The 23231-nt window shown below is 46.9% G+C and overlaps 3 protein-coding genes across 3 annotated transcripts in view; 1 reads left to right on the top strand and 2 right to left on the bottom strand.

Annotated features, from left to right (window-relative positions):
• The window catches only part of Picot (putative inorganic phosphate cotransporter protein picot), a 30228-nt gene extending 29294 nt beyond the window's left edge, over nucleotides 1–934 (bottom strand). The window contains exon 1 of the mRNA XM_011156071.3: nucleotides 305–934. Coding sequence (XP_011154373.1) covers nucleotides 305–383 — 79 coding nt within the window. The 5' untranslated portion in view covers nucleotides 384–934. The remainder of the gene's footprint in view (nucleotides 1–304) is intronic.
• Nucleotides 935–7740: 6806 nt separating this feature from the next.
• Nucleotides 7741–22754, top strand: LOC105192153 (uncharacterized). Its single transcript, XM_025305423.1, has 17 exons — nucleotides 7741–8041; nucleotides 8121–8480; nucleotides 8656–8771; nucleotides 9902–10072; nucleotides 10632–11283; nucleotides 11425–11699; nucleotides 11860–12055; nucleotides 15797–16034; nucleotides 16353–16516; nucleotides 16720–17067; nucleotides 17419–17534; nucleotides 18448–18615; nucleotides 20097–20350; nucleotides 20639–20847; nucleotides 21697–21971; nucleotides 22066–22260; nucleotides 22352–22754. Exons 1-17 carry the CDS (start codon nucleotides 7922–7924, stop codon nucleotides 22425–22427), a joined length of 3933 nt encoding a protein of 1310 aa, XP_025161208.1. The 5' UTR covers nucleotides 7741–7921; the 3' UTR covers nucleotides 22428–22754.
• LOC105192150 (Dynactin 5, p25 subunit) lies at nucleotides 12340–13995 on the bottom strand. Its single transcript, XM_011156072.3, has 4 exons — nucleotides 13812–13995; nucleotides 13343–13530; nucleotides 13060–13171; nucleotides 12340–12956 (listed from the first exon to the last, which is right to left on the bottom strand). The coding sequence occupies exons 1-4, from the start codon at nucleotides 13857–13859 to the stop codon at nucleotides 12759–12761; spliced, it is 546 nt and encodes a 181-aa protein (XP_011154374.1). The 5' UTR covers nucleotides 13860–13995; the 3' UTR covers nucleotides 12340–12758.
• Nucleotides 22755–23231: the final 477 nt, after the last annotated feature.

Genomic DNA, 23231 nt, shown 5'->3' on the forward strand with positions numbered 1-23231 from the left:
ACCTGTGCGATCTCACGGAACTCGCAGGATTATAACAACCCGAGCAAGTTGACGAACTCGCGCTGCCCTTCAACTACTCGTCGCTAACTAATTGTAACCTTTTCAATATGCGCAAAAGACCGCGAAGCGTTTCCAGGTTGATGAATTTTCGTGAATGAACAAGAGGGAAGACTGTCCCTCCTCTCGTCTCGGGCAAGATGACGAAGTCCTGGGGATGAGGTACAGTCGGCAACCTGTGCGGTTACTACGACTACGAGCCCTTCTGCGGCCCTTAGCCGTCTCGAAGCGATTGTTCGTCACGTACCTTTCGGACGAGAGTCCGTGTCCTCCTGCTTCTTCATCTCCGGCTTCTTCTGATCGAGGGACATGCCGTTCTCCACCATGTCGACGGATGTCCAGGGATGGCCAGACGCGCAGAGTCGCAGAGTCGATCGGCTGTGGAGGCTGCTTGACGAGACGGGAAATCGACGTCGCTGTTTGTCGTACAGCACAGCGCAACGGTCACTCTGACACTGTTAGAATAACGACCGAACTCACGACACTTAGCTGCGAACACCTCGCGCACGTCGGCCAATTAGATCCCTCCGTGAGAGCCCCACCGGTGGTGAACGCCGCTTCTCCCACACGCCTCGCTTTTTCCGAATCCTACCTGTGTGTGCGAAGTTCGCTCCTCTCGAATTGAAAACTCGTACTTCTCCCGGGAGGAAGATGGAAATTCAGCCGGATTTCCGCCGAGCGGCCAGAACACAGACACGGGACGCGCGTCTTTTTTTTTTTCTTTTTTTTTGCTTCAGATGTGTTTTATAACGTTGATAGTGCGCTGACAAATCGCAGCGCGATACGCGGCGCTTCCGAAAGCGATAAAGCTCGGATTGACGAGGCGAGGCGCAGATTTCAACTACGGTTATTTCCTTCATCTGTGGATCTCGTGTTTGAATGTTATTTACTTCTTTCCTTTTATTTGTTTCCTCTTCTCTCTTGCTTCCCTTTTCGGCAGCAATATGTACGCTCATGTAACGTTTCTTTAATATAAGTATATTTAACGTCTGGCTTACAGCAATAACAACGATCAGGGACGAGAAGCTCTTTACATTTCGGAGAATCGATCATATCGGTTCTTTAAGAGATATAAATAGCGGGTCTTCGCTAATATTTTATTAATGCGAGAGCCCACTAGCGTTGCTTGTGGTCGCAGCCTATTAACGACGCAGTCTTTCGACAACACATTTCCGCGACCATTTGTGAGGAAAACGGCTGTAAGAAGTATAATGCGCGACGGAGATTTCTTAAACGCCAAGGAAATAGCCACGTCTTGTGCTCGCGTGCATCGGCAATTTCGAATTACCGCTCCATTATTCGTTCCATTGATTGGATGACTTAATTGCCGCTTTCACCTGCGCTCAACGTCGATATAATTAGCGCGACCACTGGTCGCGGTAACAAAGCCGCACGCTGCCCGACGTTAATTGGCACCTCGCATTAATGCGTGAGATCGTATATTGTGCTAAAAGCTGCGCGAAATGCGACCCCAACAACATCAATTTAATGTCGATCCGCCATGGTCGAACTTGTAATTTAATGAGACTTCCGAAGCGAGAGTTTTCATTCAAAGCCGCGATAGTTCAAACAGTTGTCGGAAATGGGGCAATTTTGTCTCATCCAGGATAAAAATACTTACGGCCATGACATGCGACAGTTTCATGCAACACAGCGCTCGGACATCTGAGAGATACTACGACTCTCTCTCTCTCTCTCTCTCTCTCTCTCTCTCTCTCTCTCTCTCTCTCTCTCTCTCTCTCTCTCTCTCTCTCTCTCGATATAAACGCAAAATCAATCAAGCCTAAAATTAATGAGCGCCAGATGATAATCAGCGCTCGGAAAAAAAAAAAAAAAACACGTCAAAGAACGTTGTCCTCAGATTATCGCGAATGTCTCTCATCTTAATCCTCTCGCCGAACGAGAGGATATTATACGAAGAATATACCGAGTATTATACGAAGATTATATCCGAATTTCAACGACGTGTCCAAGTTTAACGATTAGCCGATTCGATTAGCAGCGCACAAATATACCGTCAGATTATTTTTTAATAAATAGTAATTTTGTGATTCCAAGAAGGAAGCTGAATAATCTTAACAATTGCTTCGCAATGGTAGAAGCGCAATTTCACCATCGCTAATCTTTTTCTCGCGATCCATCGCGAGTTATTATTTTGAGAACATTCAACTCGGTTCAGAGCGAGCGAGCGAGTGATTGATTGATTGTTTGCGTGACGAGCGATCAGATATCTCACACACGTGTATTTAATAAACGTAAATAAATTAATTAATATTGATTGTTTCGTCGGTCGCGATATACCAACGAGCTTGTGTTAGATTCACGTATATCGCCGAACCTATTCGCAGTGCTGATTCAAGGCCAACAGGTATCGTCGAAAGGATTCACCGCGCAGGCATTTACTCGCGGAAAGGAACTGCCACGACTTGTTCTTGTTCCTCATTGACCACAGATTTTTGCGCACTCGTACGTAAACGCTGACGACTGTCAGCGTCAAGAGTTACGGAATGATCATTGATTAACGACTAACGCGAGTGAAACCACCGAGCGTATCCGAAACGCGTTGACATTGCGTCGCTTGCGATTGATCTCGCAACGGTCAGGGATTTGGCGTAGCCAAAAAGTCACAATCCGGCTGCTCGACCGAGTCGGATGAATTTTTTGCCGCGTGAAAATAAGAGCCCGACGGAATAGGCGGGAGGCGACGCCATTCCAGTTTTGTAACTTCTGTCGCGACGTCATTGAATAAATCAACCGCTGCGAACGCGCTGCGAGAGACATGCGCCGTTTCGGTACAGTTACGTCAATATTTAACCATCAGTCAATCAATAAAAATTGATATCAGATATTTCAAGTTTCTCGGCTACTATTCACCTCAGCGCACTCGCCACCGCGTGTAATCGCTAAGAGGGAAGAAGAACAAACGTCTTTCCTCTCCGCGCGACTTTACACTGGTAGAAAAATATAGTTGAATTAACTATAATCTCTCACTATATTTTATTGTTCATTTTGGCGTCAACCATATTTTTATGTTAGTTCGTGGAAACCTGCAAAATATAGTAGAATAAACACAAATATATAGTCAATGATTGTCTGAAATAATTGCGTTTAGTTACCTTTACCACATATATATGCTAATTTCACAAATATAGTGAGATTTAATATTCACATAGTTACATCTGTCATCATTTAGCAAATATTCTGGTAATATTCACCGTATAAAAGAGTTACTTTTACCTGCCATTTTATACTTGCATCCATACAATAATTTTAGTTTAATTTACCATATAATTCGTAGTAAAAATATTATATGGTTGGTTATACCATGCCTGTGTCGTAATTATTACCGATATTATGGTAATATACCATATATAGTTACTATAATTATGATATTTCGGACTATAATTTAGTCACTATATCGTTATAGTTCCAAATATCATGTACTTTTCTCTCAGTGTACGCGCGAAAACCTCGCTGTTAAGAGAAACGAAATTCGCGTCTCTCTTCGGGAAACTGCCGCGCGCCGCGCACTCGCAGACTCCGCGAAAGTTTTCGACAATCGCCCAAAGCGCGAGCTTGCTCGCGAGGAGAAACTCAGACTTTTCCCCGTCTTCCAAAGGGAGACCGCGTGCGCGTCGGAATCGTTCCGCGAGGAAATGACTCTCTCGCGCGCGGCGAGTCATCGTCGTCATCGTCGTCGCCAAGGAGTCTCTGGCTGTGACCTACAGACCCCATCACCGCGACCTCGTTCGCGGATCGACAAACTGGCACGTTTGAGCAACCACATGGCGACTGCCGGCCGCGGTTTTTCTACCAATCTCGTCGCGGCCGTCTCTTCCACTTCCGTCAATTCCGGTTCTTAACATTGTCATTCATCCAAACAACGTACACGACAGGGATATGTGTGTGTCACGTGCGCGACACGAAATACGTCACCCCCACCGATGCGATACACGTTATCCTGCGCGCTCTTCATATCGCGAAAGAATGTTACACTTTCTCTGTTGTTCTTCTTTTGTTCGTGCGCTGAGTTGAAACCTCGCGACTTTGGCTCGGCAATATTTACGACTCGTCCTTGCAATGATATTCTCAGTCGATGCACTCGGCAGAAAGCGCCGAGCCGGCAGCATCGACCGTGCTTCAACAATGGATTTTTTTAGATCGAGAATCGTGCGCGGCGCGACTTTTGTCGCGTGACGTGTCTCGCGGCGAAAGCGCGCGCTCGTAATTATACCCCGCTCGCATCGGCTCCGCGTTTCGACCGCGAGAAAGTGTAGCAGCGTGACGACGACGACGACGACGACGACGACGACGACGACGAGCCGAGTCCGAAATCCTTCGTCGACTCGCTACGCACAGCGGAAAATTTCTTTACGGTTCATCGGAGATGGAGAAACCGCAATTAATCTCCAAATTACTGCTCTACATTTCGCGTGCTGAACACGGAAAGCGCTTTATATAAGCGCTTCATCGTACGTCATTCCGCGTAATCAAATCATATTTCAATCATTCGACGAACGACTTTGCCAAGACTGCAGTCGCGTCTTGCGCAATCCGGATCCGTCATCCTAGAATCACGACGGTGCTCCGCGGGTGTTAATCGAAACGCGCGCGCGCGCGCGCGCGCCTTTCGCAGACTTTCGTCAACGATCGTTATTCGATACGATAATAAAAGCGCTGCGAGTCCCGTTTCGAGGATTCCTAATCACAAGACGATCAATCTCCCGAACGCACATATGTCGAATCGAGTGCGAGTGCGAGCGTACGACGCCACGGCGTCACTATATTTGCCTTTTGTCTTGTGATAAGGAACTCATAAGCAAGCGCTGATAACGAAGCGGCAGGAGGCTTGTCTCACGTGCCGATCATTAGCTACTCACGCGAGTTATCGATGCGACCGATCGGCAAGGTTTATCAGTCTCACTTTTCTCAATGTAAATTGAGTGTCGTCTGTGACAAGACACTCAAAGGTATCTCGAGGTACTTCACGCACGTGAAGTGGGTCCTTTCCCTCTCAATTTTACGTATTGGCGGTATACCGGAAAGTGTCTCCCACCGTCTTTTTAATCCTTTTAATTAGCGCAATTATAATATTGCTGCATTAACAGGACGAAGTTTAATTATGATGCTAAATTAATTGGCAATATTTCTTTACAGTATATCAAGCTTACCCTTAGGAAATGGCAGCCTTCAATGCTCGGTCGGACCAGATCTCGGTTAATCTTTCAGACTAAAATCACCCTCACGAGATCTCGCGAATCGCATCTGGCAGATCCTTACATCAACAGCTCCTTGACTGTTCACACTGTGTTGATGTTTCTTACTGCATCCGTTGCCTTTGATCCACGATGAAACTCAAGTAACATACAACGACGTATGTGTCCTTCACTTGGTTCGATGAAAATTGATATATACCGTAAAGAAAGTTTTGCTAATTAATTTAGAATCATAATTAAATTTCGTCCTGTTAACGCAGCAATATTATAATTGCGCTAATTAAGCAGGGTCGAAAAGACGAAGAGACTTTCCGGCAGCCCTGATATATTTACGTTTGCTAGTCCCTGTGCCGGCCATATTCGCGTCGCAGCATCCTCGAGCCCGATGTGATTGCTTCGTCGTCGCGTTTTTCCGCGATTTTTCATTTTGCATTGTTACGTCGATCGCTACCTACCCACGTTAAACGCAGCGACGCGTGCAGGTGCTGAACCTTGCGTATCTCATCTATCTCATACGCGACGATTCGCTCGCTAACCACAGCGCTGCGCTTAATTGTCGCTACGTGCCGCGCGATCACTTCGCGAACACGTTCCGCACGAACAGGATGTTCCAGAGGAACGACGCGTTTTTTCTCTCTCTCTCTCTCTCTCTCGACAGCTTGTCTTGCTCATCGTATTGAAAATCACTCGATCGAATTTGTGACTCATCCGACTAGATCCCGATGAAGCATAATTAACGTTCCAGAGTAGAAAAGAAAAGGAACGTGAGAAATAAATTCAGGTGAGTACAGGCGTACTCGCGACGTGTAGAATGCGTCGGGAATACGACGACACGATTCGCAATTAACAAACGGACTTCGCAATTAAGCGACAGACGCCCGATACGCCGGGGAGAGAGGATCAAGTCACATACTGCATGCACATGCGACCGTCGCGGAAGTTTGCACAATACATCGCGCGTGCTCATTATATCTTTATCACTTTATGATCGCATTTACAGCGGCAGGTGTTGTGTGCGACGAGCGATTAACGGCGGAAAATGGTACGTGCGTTTTGTGTCGCATTGGAAATACGCTCGAGTGTTTCCGTCAACCCATCATCACACTTACAGTTGACCACCAGTTGAAAATATTCGCTCCTTTAATTAACCGCGGCTGCTGTTGCCTTTCTATTTTCTAGAACGAATTAGCGCGTCACGCTTGACGCGCCATATGCGCCGCTTCGCGTTTGATCATTTCCGACACATATGGACAATCAACAACAATTGAAGGCGATGATAAAAAACCGATCAGCGCGTTTTGAATACGCGCGGACCAAGTGCGATACTTTGTTTCGCGAGAAGAAAACACGAGAGAACGACATTCGATTGACAGCTGCGATTCTTCGCAGAGCAAGACGCGCTCGCTCTCTCTCTCTCTTTCTCTAATCTCTTACGCTACCATTATCGTCTGAAATCGCGCACTCGAGGAAGCACACGTGAGAACGGGGAAAGCTGGTGGAATCGGGAAAACGATTTCGACGAAGAAGGACACGCCCACGATGGATAACGGCTAACGTTGACGAGCAATCTATTACGCTAACTCGATGTTCCACGCTAAATATTTTACGAGTTGTAACGATGCTCGTTACCTCGATTGGCTCCGTGCTGTACTCGCGTTTCGCTTAGCGGACGATTGCACGAGGAGGATTGCGCGGAATTATTTGCATTCGCTATGTATGCGGAGAGATTACTACGATGCGCGGTTCCTCGCGAGAGAGAAAGAGAGAGAGAGAGATGATCGATACTACGGACGATCCCGCCGAGACCGTCGCCGCAGTCGTTTAGCGATAACAGGAACGCTCGGGATGATTCTCTTCCTCGCGCTGTGCATAATCGCGCTGCCATTCGGCGATCACGCGATCGCGTCGTCTCGCGTGGACGACGTGATCGTGAGATTTCTGGTAAACGCGACGTCCGTCTTGTTCCTACCAACGAGAGCGTCTCTGCACCTGTGCATCAGCGATGGCAAGATTTTCATATTTATGATTTATGGCGCGCGCCAAAGAGGGAATCTTTCTCCGCGATAATCGATGGAAAACGATGACCCGACTAGAAAAGATCACAAAGAGCTGCTCGCTCGCTCGCTCGCTCGCTCGCTACCAAGTCTATATTTTCAATTTTCGTCGGACTGATGCAACGTCAAGATACAAAGATCAATTGACGCGCATCGTTACTTCGGTCTATACTCTATGGCTCATATATTCTGAACTCTCTCTCTCTTACCATTAAAAGCGACTGTAAAAGGAGGCTTATGAGCCTCCTGACTCTGACTGTAAGCCACTTTTAGAGGCATTTTTAGGGCCGGTTGCTCCAACAACTTCTTGTTAAGTCAACCGACAGTTAAATCATACGTTTAACATTGTTTTTCCTTCAATTTAGACAAAGACAGACATATGACTTAACTGTCAGTTAACCTTACCAAGAAGTTGGAACAAGCGGCTCTTAGTGACCGAAAAGAAGGTTCAGAATATGGGTCTGTGGTGTTTACGGAATTTTCAAACTCGTAAGCGAGTTAATTAATGAATTAGAGAGAATTAATTAATGCTGATTCAATTTCCCCTCAGACGACACGGTCAAGTTGTCGAGAGTGCTATCGAGACATCGTCTGATGCACAGTATTCGCAATTTGTACGAAGAATTCGACCGGCGACTGTACGACAATTCGGAGCACCGAAACTTGTACGTGTTGGACTTGAACTGCGATTACGCTCGCGAGGTCTTGCGACAGGTAGATAGATATAATCCGCGCGACAGGTATAAAACAACGCCACATTGCTCATCTCCGATTAAACGTTAACGCACGACAGGCGCATTCGAGGAAAATGTTTATCGCCCCGGCCAAGTGGCTGCTGCTGCAAGATCGAAGGACCACGATTGATGGCGGCCACGACGACGGCAGTGAAGCCACTCCGACGTACGACGATTCGGTGTTGGATATCTTTGAGAATCTAGCGGTGTATCCCGACAGCGACGTGGTTCTCGCGCTGAGACTCGACGGCGACTTTCTCGAGCTCAAGTCCGTGTATCGGCCGAACCCGCAGCGAGGTGCGATATGGGAAAATCGCGGCAACTGGACGATCGAGAATGGACTACAAATGAGGACTCTCGACGTGGCTTCGGCGCGGAGACGGAATCTACATCGGACGGAGCTCAAGTCTTGTCTCGTGGTACTTGAAACCTCGCGCGCTCGCGTATTTTTACACGGCAAGCCGTGTAAAAATGCGCTCTCGTCTCGACGTCTCAAGAGACGAGAGTCATCGACTCGTCGTCAGTCGATGTTTTACACGCGCGTCAAGGTAAATACGAGTAAATACCATACTGCGAGACTGTTCGCAATTACAGATTACCGATCCCGACACGATGAATCATCTGACCGACTTCGAGAAGAAGACCGTGGATCCCGTGACGAAAGCTACCTACCCTTGGATACTGCACTTGGTAAACCGGATGAATGCCACGTAAGTTCATTAAGGGGGGTGGTTTCTCATTCGCGGGCTCAAAAAATGATCCATTTTTGTGAATTTATTTTTAGAAAACTATTATATATAGAAAGATACGGGTGTTTGCATATATTTGTACAACTATTGTACTGCAGAAATATAGTTTTTATTAAAAAAAAAAAAAATATATATATATATATACGTATTTATTATAGAAAATGACATCCGAAATCAGATCCACCAAAGAAAAAAAAAACACGCTCCTGCTACGGAAGTGATGCAGCTCTTAGGTATTATTTGAAATTGAAAGAACAACCAACTTTCATGATCTAGATGAGTGTCGCTAAGGAAAATAGACTAGAACGAAGTTAACTGAATGAAATTTATAAAAGTGGCGCGTCAGTCCCAAAAAGCAATTCGTTTTTTCTGTAATAAATTTCTGTATATTTTCACTTATAAACAATCGAATTTTTGTTATGAAAGCTCTATTCTAGTCTATTCCTAGCGCAAAAATATCAGGAATAAGTGAAACAAAAAGAAGTGGCTATCTTTATCAGTTTTTTAGTTATCAGTTCGATAAGGTCGAGAAACATAGTCTCGAGAAAAACGCGTTTGAAAGTTTAGATATACTTAAACAACGGCCGTGCGCGCTAACGTATTTCAGCTCGTAGCTCCGTTAAAGCCATGAATTTCAGAAAATCCTTTCACAGGGGTGATTCTACACACAATTGTAGGAATACAAATAAAAAATAAAAAACAAATCGATCTTTTTGAGCCCGCGAGTGAGAAAGCAAGCCCCCCCTTAACGATCCTGTTGATGTCCGATCTCCGACGTCTCTCTGCTCGGGGAACGGCGCGTGACTTATGAATGAAGACCGAAGAAACGCATGCCGCTCTTATCGATTGTCACACGAAGTGTCAAGTATAAACAGCACTCGTGATCGTGGCGTGAACTGATCGGTCGCGCGCGACCTGCTATCAAACTCGTCACAACGCGACGGAAAATATTACGGCGCAGTTACTCTCCTTCTCGTGTGATAATCATCGAGAGGGATTCGTGTCAGCGAGGATTCGGCAAATTTTGACTTGTCGGCTTGTCACGATCGACGTACCTGAAATTCTGCGTACTTTTGCCTCACACGTGACAGGGTGAGTTTCAATATCACGGACTCTTGGGGATATCGCGGAGAGAACGGCTCTTGGAACGGGATGATTGGGATGCTGGAGCGACGCGAGATCGACATCGGCGGCACCACCACGTTCTTTATTCCGCAACGCATCGGGGTTGTGCAATATGTTCAGTTGTACACGGGCACCAGGTAAAACGAGCGCGGAGCCAGTCCTTCGTTATGCAGCCAGCAAAAAAAAGAATATCCTATGTGCAAAGTGATTTTTTCCCCATAGTCTCATATCCTGAGCGTAAGCCTTTTACAGGAAAAGGATTCCTCTCTCGATGAAGCGATTCAAGCGAAGCATTCGTCTAAAATTTACTAGATGTTATTCCGTTTTCCTCTTATTCCAATTAATTTTCCTCTAATTCCTCGGACTTTGAGAATAATGTGTTTGTAATATTTTCCCCTTAATTTAAGAGGAATCCTCTCCTCTCGAGGCCATACATGAGAGTAAAATCCTCTTTTAAAATTTAGATGATTCCGCTTGTTCTGAAATACTGTGCTCTTTTTGGGATGTAGTTATTTTTCGTCTCTTTCCGGAGACGAAAGCGGAGAGACGTAACGGTTCCACGCTCCGCTGAAAGCCATCGACGCGGTCGGTTTATCTCGTTAGATCTCGTATATTACATTATTGTAGCATCTTTCGTGTTATGCGTGCTTAAAAATTAACGCAGGCGCGCCTATGCATAGGAAAGGTTTTTCGCAGATCGGCCTTCGTATTTCGACGACCGTTGCTGTCGACCGTAAAAAATATATTCGTCTTACCTTTCCAACGGAACGTCTGGCTGGCGATCGCCGTGTTCCTCTTATTGGTCTTCTGCTTGCTGTACTTATCGATGAAATGGGAGCACTCTCGAGGCGCTTCGCCCGAGTCGGCGAGCTACTGGAGCCAATTCAATTCCGGCAAGCCGGCGGTCGGTGATAATTTTCTCGTTCTCCTGGGCGCATTCGCCCAACAAGGTAATGATTCTCAAGGAGAACTCGCCAAGTGCGAGAATCGAGGAGAAAAACAAAAGTTTGCCGATTCCCGATTCATCCGAGTCGAAATAAAAAAAGAAAAAAAGAAAAAAAAAGATTCGCGGTCTCTCGCGAATAAAGTATTCTCGAGCGTCTCGACGATAAACTTGAAGCCCGTGTCCGTGCACGCAGGATACGCTTACGAGCCGTACAAAGTCTCCACTCGGATCGTCACTTTGATGCTGCTGGTGGCATCTCTGAGTCTTTACGCGGCCTACACGGCGAATATCGTGGGTCTGCTGCAGTCCACGACGGATTCCATACGCACGCTCTCGGATCTCCTGCGCAGTCCTTTGAAGCTGGGTGCACAGGATGTCGTGTACAGTCACCACTACTTTAAGGTTCGTCGATCGAGATTAATTAGCGCGTTACGCGCGCCTCGAGTCTCGCGTTTACGGCGAGTGATCGAACCCCCCGATCAGCGGGGCGGGGCGAAGGAATCGAATAAATCGGCGCGTACCTTCCTTACGTTGAAATCGCAGGCCTTTCGAGATCCCGTGAGGAAAGCGATCCTGGAGCAGAGGATCGAGCCGAAAGGACGCAAGCCCAACTGGATGACTATGGACGAGGGCGTGCGTCGCGTAAGAAACGAGCTATTCGCATTCCACGGCGAGATCGGTGCGGTGTACCAGCTCATGCAAGACACATACCTGGAGGAGGAGAAGTGCGGTCTCACTCAGATCGATTATTTGAACGTCCTCGATCCGCTGCTCGTCGTACAAATGCAATCGCCTTACTTGGAGATCATTAAGAACGGGTAAATGTGTCTCGGTAGAGTTTCTTCCGCGGAAAAATCGCGAGAAACCGCGCGCGGTCGCGGCGCACAATGTTGAAAGTAAATCTCGTCAAGTCCTCTTTCATTATTCCTCGTCGGGAGTATTTAAAGCGACGTTTGCACGCGAGGGCTGTGCTTCCAGAGCGTTGAAACTGCGGGAATACGGGCTGAAGTATCGCGAGGAGTATCGCTTGTACACGGAGAAACCGGCGTGCACGAGTGAGACCAGCTTCATCACCATCGGCCTCACGGAATGCTATTTCGCGCTGGTCGTAATGGGCTACGGGATGCTGCTTACCGCCGTCGTGTTTGCGCTCGAGCTGCTGTGGCACAAGAAGTGAGAATCCGAAAGAGAGAAAGACTCTCGCGGACCGTGCCGTATCCCGCACGCGAATTACGTTACGTTTTCTTTCTTCGCAGGAAAAACTCGCGCGAGAAGGACGTCGTAAGGACGACACAGGGCGCGGAAACGCCGGGCGCAGAAGCCATCGACTACGCTGAGTACCTCGACTAAGAGAGCGCCCGCGGAAACGTATATAATCCGCAGCGAGGAAGGAGAAAAAGAGCCAGCAGGAGCGGTCGACGGTTCTCCCGAGGTTGTCTGTTTGCGAAACGAAAGACGGGAACGAAGGAAACTTTATTACCCCGAGCCGGCGAGCGCGGTTACCGCATATTCGCGCGACAAGGACGAGACGATCCGCGTCGTCGCTTTAACGTACTTTAATAGTAGTGCAAAACAATCAGCACACTGACAAGTTATATTACACAGTTAGTAATCCCGCTCGTTCGAAGAACGAGCAAGTAGGCGATCAGACTCTATTGTCATTCTCGGCATTGATAACGAGACTGAATTGCGTTGAAATAAATGCGAGCAAGATGCACCACAAATAACGAAACATCTCCTCGAAACCTTCCTCGACGAATGTTGCGCCTTCCTTCAGCTCGAACGGGAAATCGCACAAACGCGTGGAGATCTTACGACGAGTAAACCTTCGGTGTATCCGTGAATGCGTCTCCGAGCATCGGAGCACGAGGCGTGCGTTAGACCCGCGCCGGCAAGAAATGCTCGTAATAGTTCTTTGTGAAGTCCGTCATGAGATCCACCGTGCACTCGGGCAGCTCCTCGACGCACGTCGCCGGGCTGCCGGCGAAACGAGTGAAAGACGGCACGATAGTCTCCGGTGGCACGACCGCGCCGTCCTCGATGTAGCAACAGTCTTTGAGGACAGACCGCCTGCCCTGCAGCGTGACAAGTGACGACTTCATGAGCACCCGCCTCTCTCTCTCTCTCTCTCTCTCTCTCGCGCTCTCTCGCGACGTAAACACATCATTGTCTACGTACAATTATGGCGTTCTTCCCTATGTAAACGTACGAGCCGACCAGCGCTGCGTTTACCACCGCCCGCTCCCCCACAAACACGTGATTGCCCATCGAGAGGGGAAAGAAAGCGACCCTGATGAACAATTTCATGTTGCGTTAGGTTGAGCGACTGTGTGTGTGTGTGAAGCAGCTCCGCTGCTTGTTACGCTGCGAGCAATTGCAACCTTGGTACGCGGCGATGTCGGATCAATAATAAGCGGAGATGCCGCGAGCGATAATGCACCAGCGCGACTCTCTCACTTACCCCCTGCTGAACTTTTTGAAGGGTGGTCGGATGACCGCATTTTTGCTGATGATACAATAACGACCGGTTCTCACGTTCGCCAGGTCGCCCCTGATTATTGCGTCGGACTGTACTATCACTTTTCCGTGTAATACGATGTTCTGCGAGCCGCACAGGACCGTCAGTCTGCTCACCTTGTTCCCCGATGCCTGAAATGTCAAGAGAAGTGAGGTTAGGTTCTGTTACTTACGGTACTGATTACGCGAAAGACACTTTGGATGGTGGGTTCGCGAGTACAAATTGCAGCGCCAATAAATCAAACTCATCGAGCGCGGCTTTTGTTGCCAGACGCCAAACGCCTGCACAATACTCCTTAGATCTCAGTTTGAATTTTCTCTGTCAATTTTCTCCGTCAGACCGATGTCTAAGTGTACGTCGTTACAACGCTGCGGTGCTAACAGAGCACCGCAATTTCAACCACCGTCATTACCGTCTCGACGTATTCCGCTTTGTTGTAATAAATATCCTGCGGCTCCATCTTCAGCAATATCTCCTTATCCGCGTATAACGTCGTTATCGTTGTGCGTTCAAATGATCGTAAACAAAGGTACACTCGAACTAAACACGTCACACTCGCAAGCGGCCATCTGCCGCACGTACTCTTCGATCAGCTGATGAGGCGAGCATGCGCCGTGCTGCCATCTACCGGCGTAATTGTGTACGCGACGCAGGAAGGATAATCACGCGCGCGGCACTTGGCCGAAGTGTTAGGAATTTTTCGAGCCTAAATAAATAAAGAAAAAAAGAGAAAAAACGTTTCCACATTCTTGCTAAACAACGGAAGGAAGGAAGGAAGGAGAAAAGTTAATAAACAATGATGTCTCTCTGTTATACGTAGGCAGTCTGAAAAGTTCTCCTCGACCTGACACATACATGCAGGCATTAGAAACTGTCAAATTATAATTGTATTGGAAAGTGATCCCTGATCCCTGATATAAACCCATGTAAAATTTTATTCGATCTGTCGAGCCATTCGAGTAGTAGCACCAGTTGAGAAAGCTTTGTGGTAAGCATGGGTGCCGCATTATTCGCTAACAATTGACCAAAAACGCATTCGAATGCGTATTTCTCAAGCGTGTTTGGCACATTTTTGTCGCTTTAAGCGAAATAAAATGGACTTGAAGCGTCGTTTCATAACTGCTGCTGATGAAACTTGAATCCCACCACCACTACACACCAGAGCGAAAAGTACCTTCCGGAATCGCACTTTAAATGATGGTACTGAATTATCGGAAAGACGTTGGAACAAATGTATTGAAGTTTCAGGAGATTATATTGAAAAATAAAACATATTTCATGACAAAAAAGATTCTCTTTCATCGTTAGGCCGAGAACTTTTCAGACCGCCCTCGTATATTATGGATCGCACGCGACGCGATATATGCAAGGATCAGTTTAATGAACTCGTTTCGTTGCATAATTTGCAGCCGCCATGTGTTGCGCGTCGTCGTCATTGCGGCGAAGAAACTTCGTCAGTGTCGCCAAACGCGCCGAGTCATCTCGGTAACCGCCTAGGTAACGCCGAGGGAAAATCTTTCGTTTATCTCCCGTTAACCTCGTTCGCGAATCATTCCGAGCACGTGCGAGACGCACACGAGACGAGGTAATTGCGCTGGAATGCGCGCTTTGTTCGGCAATTAGGATCGTAGACCGTGCAACAAGCTACCTCAAGAACGATCGATTAAGCCGTCCATCAATCTAAGATCTATTATCTGCATCATATTATATTAGCGCAGGTGATCAAGGATAAAGCGATATTTGCCGTCGTTACATTATGGAGACCCCCGCCCCCCGCCCCCCCTCGCTTTTCAAGCTCTACGCTTATGCGGCATCGTGATGACAAAGAATTACTTTCACGGTACATATCGCCGAGAAACGTCATTATGGCAAACTCGGTAAATCGCACATAATCGCTCCCCCCCCCCCGGAGGGCTGGCTTCATACGTGGACTTTATCTGCGAATGCGGACGACATGCAAATTCCACAGCTGCGGTTTCTCGCGCGCGGAACATAGAGGCCCGATTTCTCGTTCTAAATTCTCCCCCTGTTATTACCGTCCGAAACTACTGCATTCGGGGGCGAATTGCAGAGAGCTGACGTGGAATCCTCGAAAAGAAAAAGAAAGGAAAAAAAAAACTTGGACGGTGAATCGTTCGTTCGCAGAGACGATGCGAATTTGTCGCGCAAGGCGCGTGCGCGCGCACACTCAAGCCTCAAAGCGACGAACGTAGCGAACGTTGAATTTTTCACGCGCGATGATAACGCTCATTTGGCTCGATTGCATCCTTGCCTCTCTGCGAGCTCGCGAGCGCTTTTGTTCAAGCGCGGGGGAGGGGGGGGGGCGGCGGCGGGAACCTTGCGATATATGGCGCTGTGCGAACTCGAAGAGAGGCACGGTACGCGCGCGGATAATCGATACCACATCGACAATCTCAGTGTGGATCTTCTCGGCGCAGTCGGATGCTCGACGGATGCAAAAGCACTCGCGGAATGCTCCTCCTCCTCATCCTGTGCATCCTCGCGATGTCGCGTGGAAATGACTCGAGCGCGTCGTCGCGTCGCGTCGACAATGTTATACTCAAGTTTATCGTCAACGCGACGCCCGTCTTGTTCCCGCCTTCGAGGATATCTCTGCACCTCTGCATCGATTATGGCGAGACTTTCAACCTCGTATAATCCATGCCGACCGAGCGAGCTTACAAATTAGAGTAGAGGCTGCGTGATGAATTGCTGTATAAATTGTAAATCGACACACGGTGTCACAAATTATATCGCGAGGAAATATCGTTTGTGCTCAAGGAGACTGATGAGACCGAGGATCAATCGTAGAGTAAACTGCTAATGCCTACCTCAATTTGTGCCCTTGACTCGGTCCGCGATACGACGCATTTTATATTAATGCTTGACGAAAAGAACGGCGTAGAATAATGAGAAGAAACGCTCAACGCCGACCGCTGTTTCCTTTCCCCAGACGACGCGATTAAAATATCGAGGGAGATGTCGAACAATCGCCTGACTCACGGAATTCGCAACTCCCTCGGGAAACTCGACCGCAGGCTTCACGACAACCTGGAACATCGGAATCTCTACGCGCTGGACTTGCACTGCGATTACGCCGTCGAGATTTTGCGACAGGTAAAACCACGTCCCTTACGTTCTTCGTTTTCGACGACTCGGCGCTCGTTAATCAAGCCGAATCGCGCATCGCTGTAAAAATTGACACGCAAGGAGGATCCCGCGAGAAAGATTCCCGCCCCCCCCCCCCCACCCGCCCCAGCTTGACGCTAATCCGATCTAATGGCTAATTACGTTTGCCCGACATGACGTCGCGCACGCAGGCGCATTCGGAGAGGATGTTCGTCGCCCCGACGAAATGGCTGCTCCTACAAGATCGAAGGAGCGCGATCGACGACGCTAATCTAACTTCCGTGCGCGACGCTTTGTCAGCGGAGGAGATGCTCGAGGATCTGGCCATTTATCCCGACAGCGACGTGGTCCTCGCTGAGAGGCTCGGCGATAACTTTATCCAACTGACGTCCGTGTATAAGCCGAGCCCGCAGCGAGATATGATATGGGAAAATCGTGGGAACTGGACGCTCGAGAATGGACTACAAATGAGGACCTCCGACGTCGCCTCGGCACGAAGACGGAATCTCCGACGGAGCGAGCTCAAGTCTAGCATCGTGGTACTCAAAACGTGTATTCGTTCGCGATAAGACGGCGATAAGACGCTCCTTTCGCGCGGACGAGATGCATTCCGAGAGAGACGCATATCGGGCGCATGCGCGGCCGATATATATATATATATATATATATTACCATTCTTCCAGCATCATTATCTTATCGCAGCACTTAAAAGGTGAAGAGCGCAACGGCTGAGTCGAAAGCCGGATCATCGTTCCGGATGTTGAATGGACGATGCACGTGACCGCGCGCGAGCGAGACGGCGACGACAGTAACGGGGGGGGGGGGAATAAAGTAGCGTCCGCAGGTGCAGGTGCAGGATATTTTCGCAAGGTTCTTTCTGTAATTTGCAGATCACGAATCCCGACTCGTTGAATCACCTGACCGATCACGTAAACAAATTTATCGACCCCGTGACGAAGGCTAATTACATCTGGATACTTCACCTGACCGAGCGGATGAATGCGACGTAAGTATAGAATCGATCACAGATAGGGGATCGATCCTGTCAATCGCGCTGCGAATCTCTTAATCGCCAATTGCCCGAGCGAGTGCTCGGAGCGACGTAATAAAGCTGTAACTCGATCTCAAGGTTAATTAACGAGGTCATAATAGCGATCGGGACGATTATGGCGTACGGACGTCGAAAACCACGATCGTAAATCACGCTCGATCGCGGTGCGCAATTAGGATTATGGAGCCGAGTCTAATTAAATAGGCGTGCGCCGTGTTTATCGACGAAAATTACGCAAGCGGTTACTTACAGTGTCGAGCTCGATCGCGAGGAAACGCCACGGCGTAACTCCTCCGGACGATTTCCTCGATCGACACAATTATATTTGCGCAGGGAAAAATGTCGCTTCGGAACAAGAGACAGATCAATTCTCAGCTCGATCGTTAGATCGTCAATGTTTTTTAGAAACAAATTTGTGTCAGGAGGTCTCATATTCGAAATAAATTTGCGAACTATTCGAATTCGAAAATTTCGAATCGCGAACATTTGAATACGATAATCAGATACATTAACGTTTGCGCGTAACATCAGCTATCTGGGCCTGTATATTTGAACCCTTATAATTAACCCAACTTACAATTAATAACTTAATTATAAATTACTTTAAATATTTAAATATATATATTTTACTTTAAGATGATATCGCAACATCAATATCCCCTTTCATATTAAAATCTTCCATCATTATTCGCATTGTTCAATAGTCGTGTTAAATTTCTCGATGATTCGATTCGAATTCGAAAATTAATAAAATTTCACAGATTCGATTCGACATGAAAATTCTTGATTCGCACATCTCTAATTTGCAACGTACGGCGTAAAATAGACGCGCTGAAATTTGCTGTCTTCTCTCATTTTCGCACGAAAGGGTGAGCTTTAACATCACGAACACTTGGGGATATCAGAGCGAGAACGGATCTTGGAAAGGAATAGTGGGGATGCTGCAACGACGCGAGATCGACTTCGGCCCTAGCATGTTGGTTGTGGTAGATCGCATGGACGTGGTGCAATACATCCACTTGTTCACGCGCACTAGGTAAAATTGCGTCGTCCAGTTGCGTGGACGGATTACGCTTACGATAAACGCTTGCGACACGCACGCTGTGCGACATTCAGTTCAGAGGCGGTATGCTAGTCGCAAAAAGTGCAGTGTGGAGCATGTCAGATTTTTCCATCTTGCATTCGACGACAGATACTTCGCAGCGCTCTCTGTTGTCGTTGTAACGTTAAACGGTCTCCCATGCCGCCAGCAAGATTAGAGAGACATTTGTATCTTCTAAAATACTTAAGGGACCGATGCACGACAATCGCAGAAAGCCGGAAGATAAAGTATAATGGAAATGACGAAACTTACGCGCTATGTTATCTCCTTGTCCTTTTAAGCCTATTGTCTTATCCTAGCTATATCACCCTTGTCCCTACTTTTTAAGCGTCTCGAGTGTCTTATCTACCTTTCGTGTTCCTCGATCACGTATGTACACGCTATCGCGAAATCCGGGAAATTTTTCAAGCAGCGTGACGCAAAGTTCAACGTAGTGAGCAAAAAAATATACAAGTACTTCGCGTCAATGATCGTATATTTCCATTTCTACATATCGCAAATAAATATAGATATCATTTCTGTGAGTCGAAAGCTTTGTAATCCGAAGACCCTTGACCTACGCTTGTCCTGCACTTATTTATTCTGCAGATATCTTGAACATTAGTCCGACCGACACAAGTGCATCTGATCAACGCGCACGTTTGCGTCTCAACAAAAAGGCGCGATCGCAAAGGCGACATTCCTCAACGTTTATAGCTGCGATAATGGTCTTATTAAAATGCAACTAGCCAGCTAGAGATGTACTCGATAACTACGACCAGTGTTTTCACGTCATCGGACAAGCGAAGGTAGAAAAAGTATAAGGAAAATCAAGAAGAGAGACGAGCGCCAAACTCGAAGCGCAACTCGTCAGCGCTCACGTTGTCAATAATCAAATCAAAGATCTATGAAGCGCTAAGAGTCCCCTATTCTACGTCGATAAAGTAGAAACACCGCGCAGTGGAAAACGGCGCAACTACAAAATGTCACTTCAACTGTTTATGTGCGCGACAGGACTTGGAGAGTCAACGCAAGACGCAAAAACGTTCGTGATAAAAATGAATCAAAGGACAATTAATTGAATTTCTCTCAATTAATTAACAGTTAAGTTATTAATTAACAAAACGCACGCGAGAGTCTATCAATACGTAATTTCAAGTTTGTCATCATGAAGATTTTGCCTGACCTCTGGCATCGTCGACACACGCAGCGATGCTGATTAGCATACCGCCTTTACGTCAAAGCACAACTTGGCGATAAATATCGCACATTGTAATTATGCATTTTGCACAAAATAAAGTTGAGTGAAAGATGCAGTTGACTATTATTTAATAATGCCTTGTCGCATCTGTCGCACTGTTTCTTTATTTTTTTCTTTTTTTATCAATGTCGACTTATCGATCACTTTTTGACGCAATGTGTGAAATCTTGCGCAGCTGTTGCTTCGTATTCCGACGACCCTTGCTGTCGACCATGAAAAATATATTCATCTTGCCCTTTGAGCGAAACGTCTGGAAAGCGATCGCCGTGTTTCTACTCTTGGTCTTTTGCCTGCTCTACCTGTCTATGAGGTGGGAGTATTATAGAGATACTTCGAAGAAATCGGCGAGCTACCGAAGTCAACTCAATTATGGCGAGCCGACAATCAGCGATGATCTCCTTGTCCTTCTAGGCGCGTTCGCGCAGCAAGGTACGCGACAACTAAATCGCGTCATTGGCGCGCAACTTTATGAAAAAGGAAAACGATAAGAAAGAAAGAGAGTGAGAGAGAGAGAGAGAGAGAGAGAGAAATGACACTTTGTCGATGTGTAATTTTATTCGGAACTCAATTCGGAAAAATTGAAAATTTCGATTAGCTCGAGATTCTTATATATATATATATCCGCATAGCAAAATTTCTCGCAAATAAAGTATCTTCGGCCGAAGGACATCACTGTACATTTACTGTACATTTACAGGATGTACTGTACATTTACAGGATATTCGTACGAGCCGTATCGAATCGCGTCTCGGATCATCATTCTCATGCTGCTCTTCGCTTCTCTCAATCTTTATGCGGCTTACACGGCGAATATCGTAGCTCTCTTGCAATCCACCACGGATTCCATCAAGACTCCTGAGGACCTCCTGCATAGCCCGCTGCTTCTGGGCGTGGAGGACACCGTGTACTATCGACACTACTTTAAGGTCGGTAGGTCAGCGCGTCAGTCGCGAAGGCGCGTCGTTAAGGAGACTGGAAGGTCAGATTACTGAAAAATCATGCTTGTTTTTCATCATGACTTTGTGACGAACTGAATAAATGTGCGAGAATGAAAATTTCACATATATTTATATAACATACGAAGAGTAGAAAAGTTTTTTTTTAAACAAATACTCATATAAATGTACGTCCAGTTAAATTTTAAACGCGTTTTTCTTGAAAATTTATTGTTCAACTTTTTGCAGTGATTTCTCCGAAAGCCTAAGCTTCGTATCGATTTGAAATTTTAAAGCAATAATATTTGTTCATGTGGCTCTCAGGTGAACCATGGACAATTCCGTCGAAATATTTCATTTCGAGATATTAATTTTTTTATTGTGAAAGAGGTGAAAAATTTGAATCTTTTCCTAATAATAGCTGCCATTTTGTTAATTTTGTTCGATTTTTTTTCGTAATGGTTCACCGGATAATGATAAGCCTCCTCGAGATTTCTAGCTAAAATTCGCTCTGATCGGACCACCGAGAGCCGAGATATTACTGCAAAAACGATAACTCGAAAAAAAAACAAAAGGAGAGTATATTTCAGCTATATGTATCGTATACCTATACGAATAGTATTTGTTAATAAACAAAATTTTTCTACTCTTGTATATGTTGTATAACTAAATGTAAAATTTTTATTCTTGCACGTTTATTCAGTTCGTCAGAAAATATTCACAAAAAACAAGCACGATTTTCCAGTCCCCCCCTTCCCCTTAATTGCTTAATTTTCTTCGTTCGGTGCCGATGCCGAGATCGGGATAATCGTGCATAATCACTTTCCCGTCGGGACATAGACTTTACAGGATCCCGTGAGGAGGGCGATCATGCGGGAGAAAATCGAGCCGAACGGTCGCAAGGACGGCTGGATGAGTTTGAAAGAGGGGGTGCGTCGCGTGAGGAGCGAACCCTTCGCGTTCCACGGCGGGCGAGGTCCGATCTACCAATTGATAGAGGAAACGTTTCACGAGGAGGAGAAATGTGGCCTCTCCGACATGGATTACCTCAACTGGATATATCCGTTCTTCGTCACACAGAAACAATCGCCTTACTTGGAAATAATAAAAGTCGGGTGAGTTAATCTCGAGTCAACGTCTGTTCCGGACTTTTGTTGTGCGCGCGTCCCCCGACATCGTCGACGAGACTGTTGCGTGTCGTTCCCTCAGGGCTTTGAAGCTGCAAGAATACGGACTCAAGCAACGCGACGAGCACCGCTTGTACACGGACAAGCCCGTGTGCTCGAGTCAGACCGGCTTCATCACCATCGGTTTCACGGAATGCCACTTTGCGATAGTCACGATGGCCTACGGATTGCTCCTCAGCGTTATTGTGTTTGCGCTCGAGTTGTTGTGGCACGAGAAGTAATTCATTTCAGAGAGGGAGAATTATCCATGCGACTCGCGTCGCCCGCGCTCAATCACATTTCACATTTCCTCCTCCTGTTTGTTGCAGGCAAAGCAGGAATACAGCGAGCCCCGCTGTTGCGGCGGGGGAAGGACAGATTCGAGTCGAATGCGTTGACGAATAAGCTGCGAGTGTGCACTCTCGACCGAAGGGCTTCAACAAACGTCGGATTTACTGAATTCCCGATCGCCGCGCGGTCGAGCCGAGGAAAACGCGATCTCGAGTTTGCTGAAATCGTGTTTTCGCACAGCGAAAGTCGATAGTCACTGTTAGCTTAATGAATATTGATTTAGTGTGTGATTAGTAGCGTCGAGAGAAAGAGCATATGCATGGGGAATCGTCGAAAGTCGATCCTTCCTGAAATAAATAATCGTCTCTCACGACAAGCGACTGATAAATACGATCGATTGCACCTGTAACCTCGTTTCAAATAAAGATTCATTCATCGTACGATTCGATCGGATGTTTTTCATACTTCAAGTTCGTCACCCCTTCGATCCCTCCCGTGCGACTGCAATTTCTCTAATATCTCCGCTCGAGAAACAACTCTATCTTCAATTTGCCTTTGGAAACCACTATCAAGCAGCAATCTGTCATTCCGACCGCTGTCGTTCAGACAATCGAACAATGTACCGCCATCTGCTGAGGAAGTCGCAAACTTCTTGACTCTAGGCGGAATCAAATAATGGGCGGGCAAATGAGCGCGAATTTAACTTGCATGTCTGTTTGCTCAGCGATATTACGGTGAGAGGAAGCTTTAGGATTTTCCGCGGCGTCGAGAGCGCACGACAAAGATACAATAATATAATTAATAATTTCGCAAGATGGAGAGTACAATTTCGCGCTTCTCGACGACTTTGAGAGCAAAGACTTTGAGAGCAAAGACCCGGATATGCAGAAACAACGCCAGCGCGCGCGCGTCGTACGA

The sequence above is a fragment of the Harpegnathos saltator genome, unplaced genomic scaffold (assembly GCF_003227715.2).
Source record: "Harpegnathos saltator strain DR-91 unplaced genomic scaffold, Hsal_v8.6 scaffold695, whole genome shotgun sequence".
Lineage (NCBI taxonomy): Eukaryota > Metazoa > Arthropoda > Insecta > Hymenoptera > Formicidae > Harpegnathos > Harpegnathos saltator.

What these genes read in the sequence shown, in the direction of transcription:
- LOC105192153 (XM_025305423.1), top strand. Translation starts at nt 7,922, where the DNA reads ATGCACAGTATTCGCAATTTGTACGAAGAATTCGACCGGCGACTGTAC. An exon ending in CCGTCGAGATTTTGCGACAG is followed by an intron (nt 16,517 to 16,719) that starts GTAAAACCACGT and finishes TCGCGCACGCAG; the next exon opens with GCGCATTCGGAGAGGATGTT. An exon ending in CACTTGTTCACGCGCACTAG is followed by an intron (nt 18,616 to 20,096) that starts GTAAAATTGCGT and finishes AATCTTGCGCAG; the next exon opens with CTGTTGCTTCGTATTCCGAC.
- LOC105192150 (XM_011156072.3), bottom strand. Translation starts at nt 13,859, where the DNA reads ATGGAGCCGCAGGATATTTATTACAACAAAGCGGAATACGTCGAGACG. An exon ending in AAGCGGAATACGTCGAGACG is followed by an intron (nt 13,531 to 13,811) that starts GTAATGACGGTG and finishes TTGACATTTCAG; the next exon opens with GCATCGGGGAACAAGGTGAG. An exon ending in TAGGGAAGAACGCCATAATT is followed by an intron (nt 12,957 to 13,059) that starts GTACGTAGACAA and finishes GTCACGCTGCAG; the next exon opens with GGCAGGCGGTCTGTCCTCAA.